Raw genomic sequence first — 1,182 nt, forward strand, 5'->3', positions numbered from 1 at the left:
AGATTTTTTGGGGGGAAGGGGTGGAATATCAATTTTTATTGCATCACCTGTCAGGAGTGTCCAATCAGCGTTGGCTTTAGGGGAATTAATTGATGAAGGTGTCTCCGGACGAGCTCACTTCACTCTGTCATTTTATTTGTAGCTAAAGCAGCGGCGGGAATAGCAGCTGCATTTCTTTTCTCTTCCTCCCTTCACATTCCATTATCATAGTTTCCAATGGAAAAGCAGGGAATGAAAGGGAACAGGTACTGATCTTCAGCATCAACTTAGAGAAACACTTTGGCAAACCTGATTTTTAAGATTATATATTGATTGTAGCCTCACGGTATTTTTTTAACTTATTTTTAAAATTTTGTCTAAAGTTTGGCACTTCATTCACCAGGAATAACAGCCTTTGTTATATTTTATTAGCAGGATGCCTTGAGACAAATACAGCATCTGGCTGAGGATTGTGTGTGTGTGGCTTTTTTTTTCTTTTTTTTTTCCTTTTTTTCCTTTTTTTCATCTCTCTCTCTCTCTCTGCAAATGCTGGGAATAATTTAATTCACGAAATGGGAGACCTGAAGTCGGGTTTTGAAGAGGTGGATGGCGTGAGGCTCGGCTACCTCATCATTAAAGGAAAGCAAATGTTTGCACTCTCCCAGGTTTTTACAGACCTGCTCAAAAACATCCCGCGAACTACCGTGCACAAGCGAATGGATCATTTAAAAGTCAAAAAGCATCACTGCGACCTGGAGGAGTTGAGGAAACTCAAAGCCATCAACTCCATCGCCTTCCACGCCGCCAAATGCACCCTGATCTCCAGAGAGGACGTGGAAGCCCTTTACACGTCTTGCAAAACCGAGCGGGTCCTAAGGACGAAACGGAGGAAAATCAGCCGAGCGCTGTCAGCCGCCGACCTCCGGCCGGAGCTGGCGCACGCCGACCCCTTCCGCGACTTCTGGAAGGAGAACAAACTTTGGCTGGGTCTGCGTGACTCTCCCCGGCCCCTGCTGCCCGTCCGGAGGAAAGCCCTGCGGCCGGGGGACGCGGCCTTGCTACCGGCCTCTCATCTACCTCACATTTTTAGTAAATACACTGGCCACAGCTACCCAGAAATCGCTCGGGCGCCTCGCAAACCCCCCGCAAACTATGAAACGGCGCCGGCGGCGGGCGGCTGCGCGCCCCTCCGCGCCCGCCTCC

The 1,182-nt window shown here is 49.1% G+C and overlaps 1 protein-coding gene across 1 annotated transcript; it reads left to right on the top strand.

The window, feature by feature from the left end:
- Positions 1-551: 551 nt before the first annotated feature.
- On the top strand, positions 552-1,158 carry LOC103772344 (SKI/DACH domain-containing protein 1-like; the record flags this gene model as incomplete). The annotated part of the gene is made up of 1 exon (XM_008939677.1): positions 552-1,158. A coding segment is annotated over exon 1 (607 nt), but the record flags the coding sequence as incomplete, so codon positions are not given.
- Between the last annotated feature and the right edge of the window lie 24 nt (positions 1,159-1,182).

This window comes from Merops nubicus, unplaced genomic scaffold (genome assembly GCF_000691845.1).
Source record: "Merops nubicus isolate BGI_N331 unplaced genomic scaffold, ASM69184v1 scaffold50490, whole genome shotgun sequence".
Lineage (NCBI taxonomy): Eukaryota > Metazoa > Chordata > Aves > Coraciiformes > Meropidae > Merops > Merops nubicus.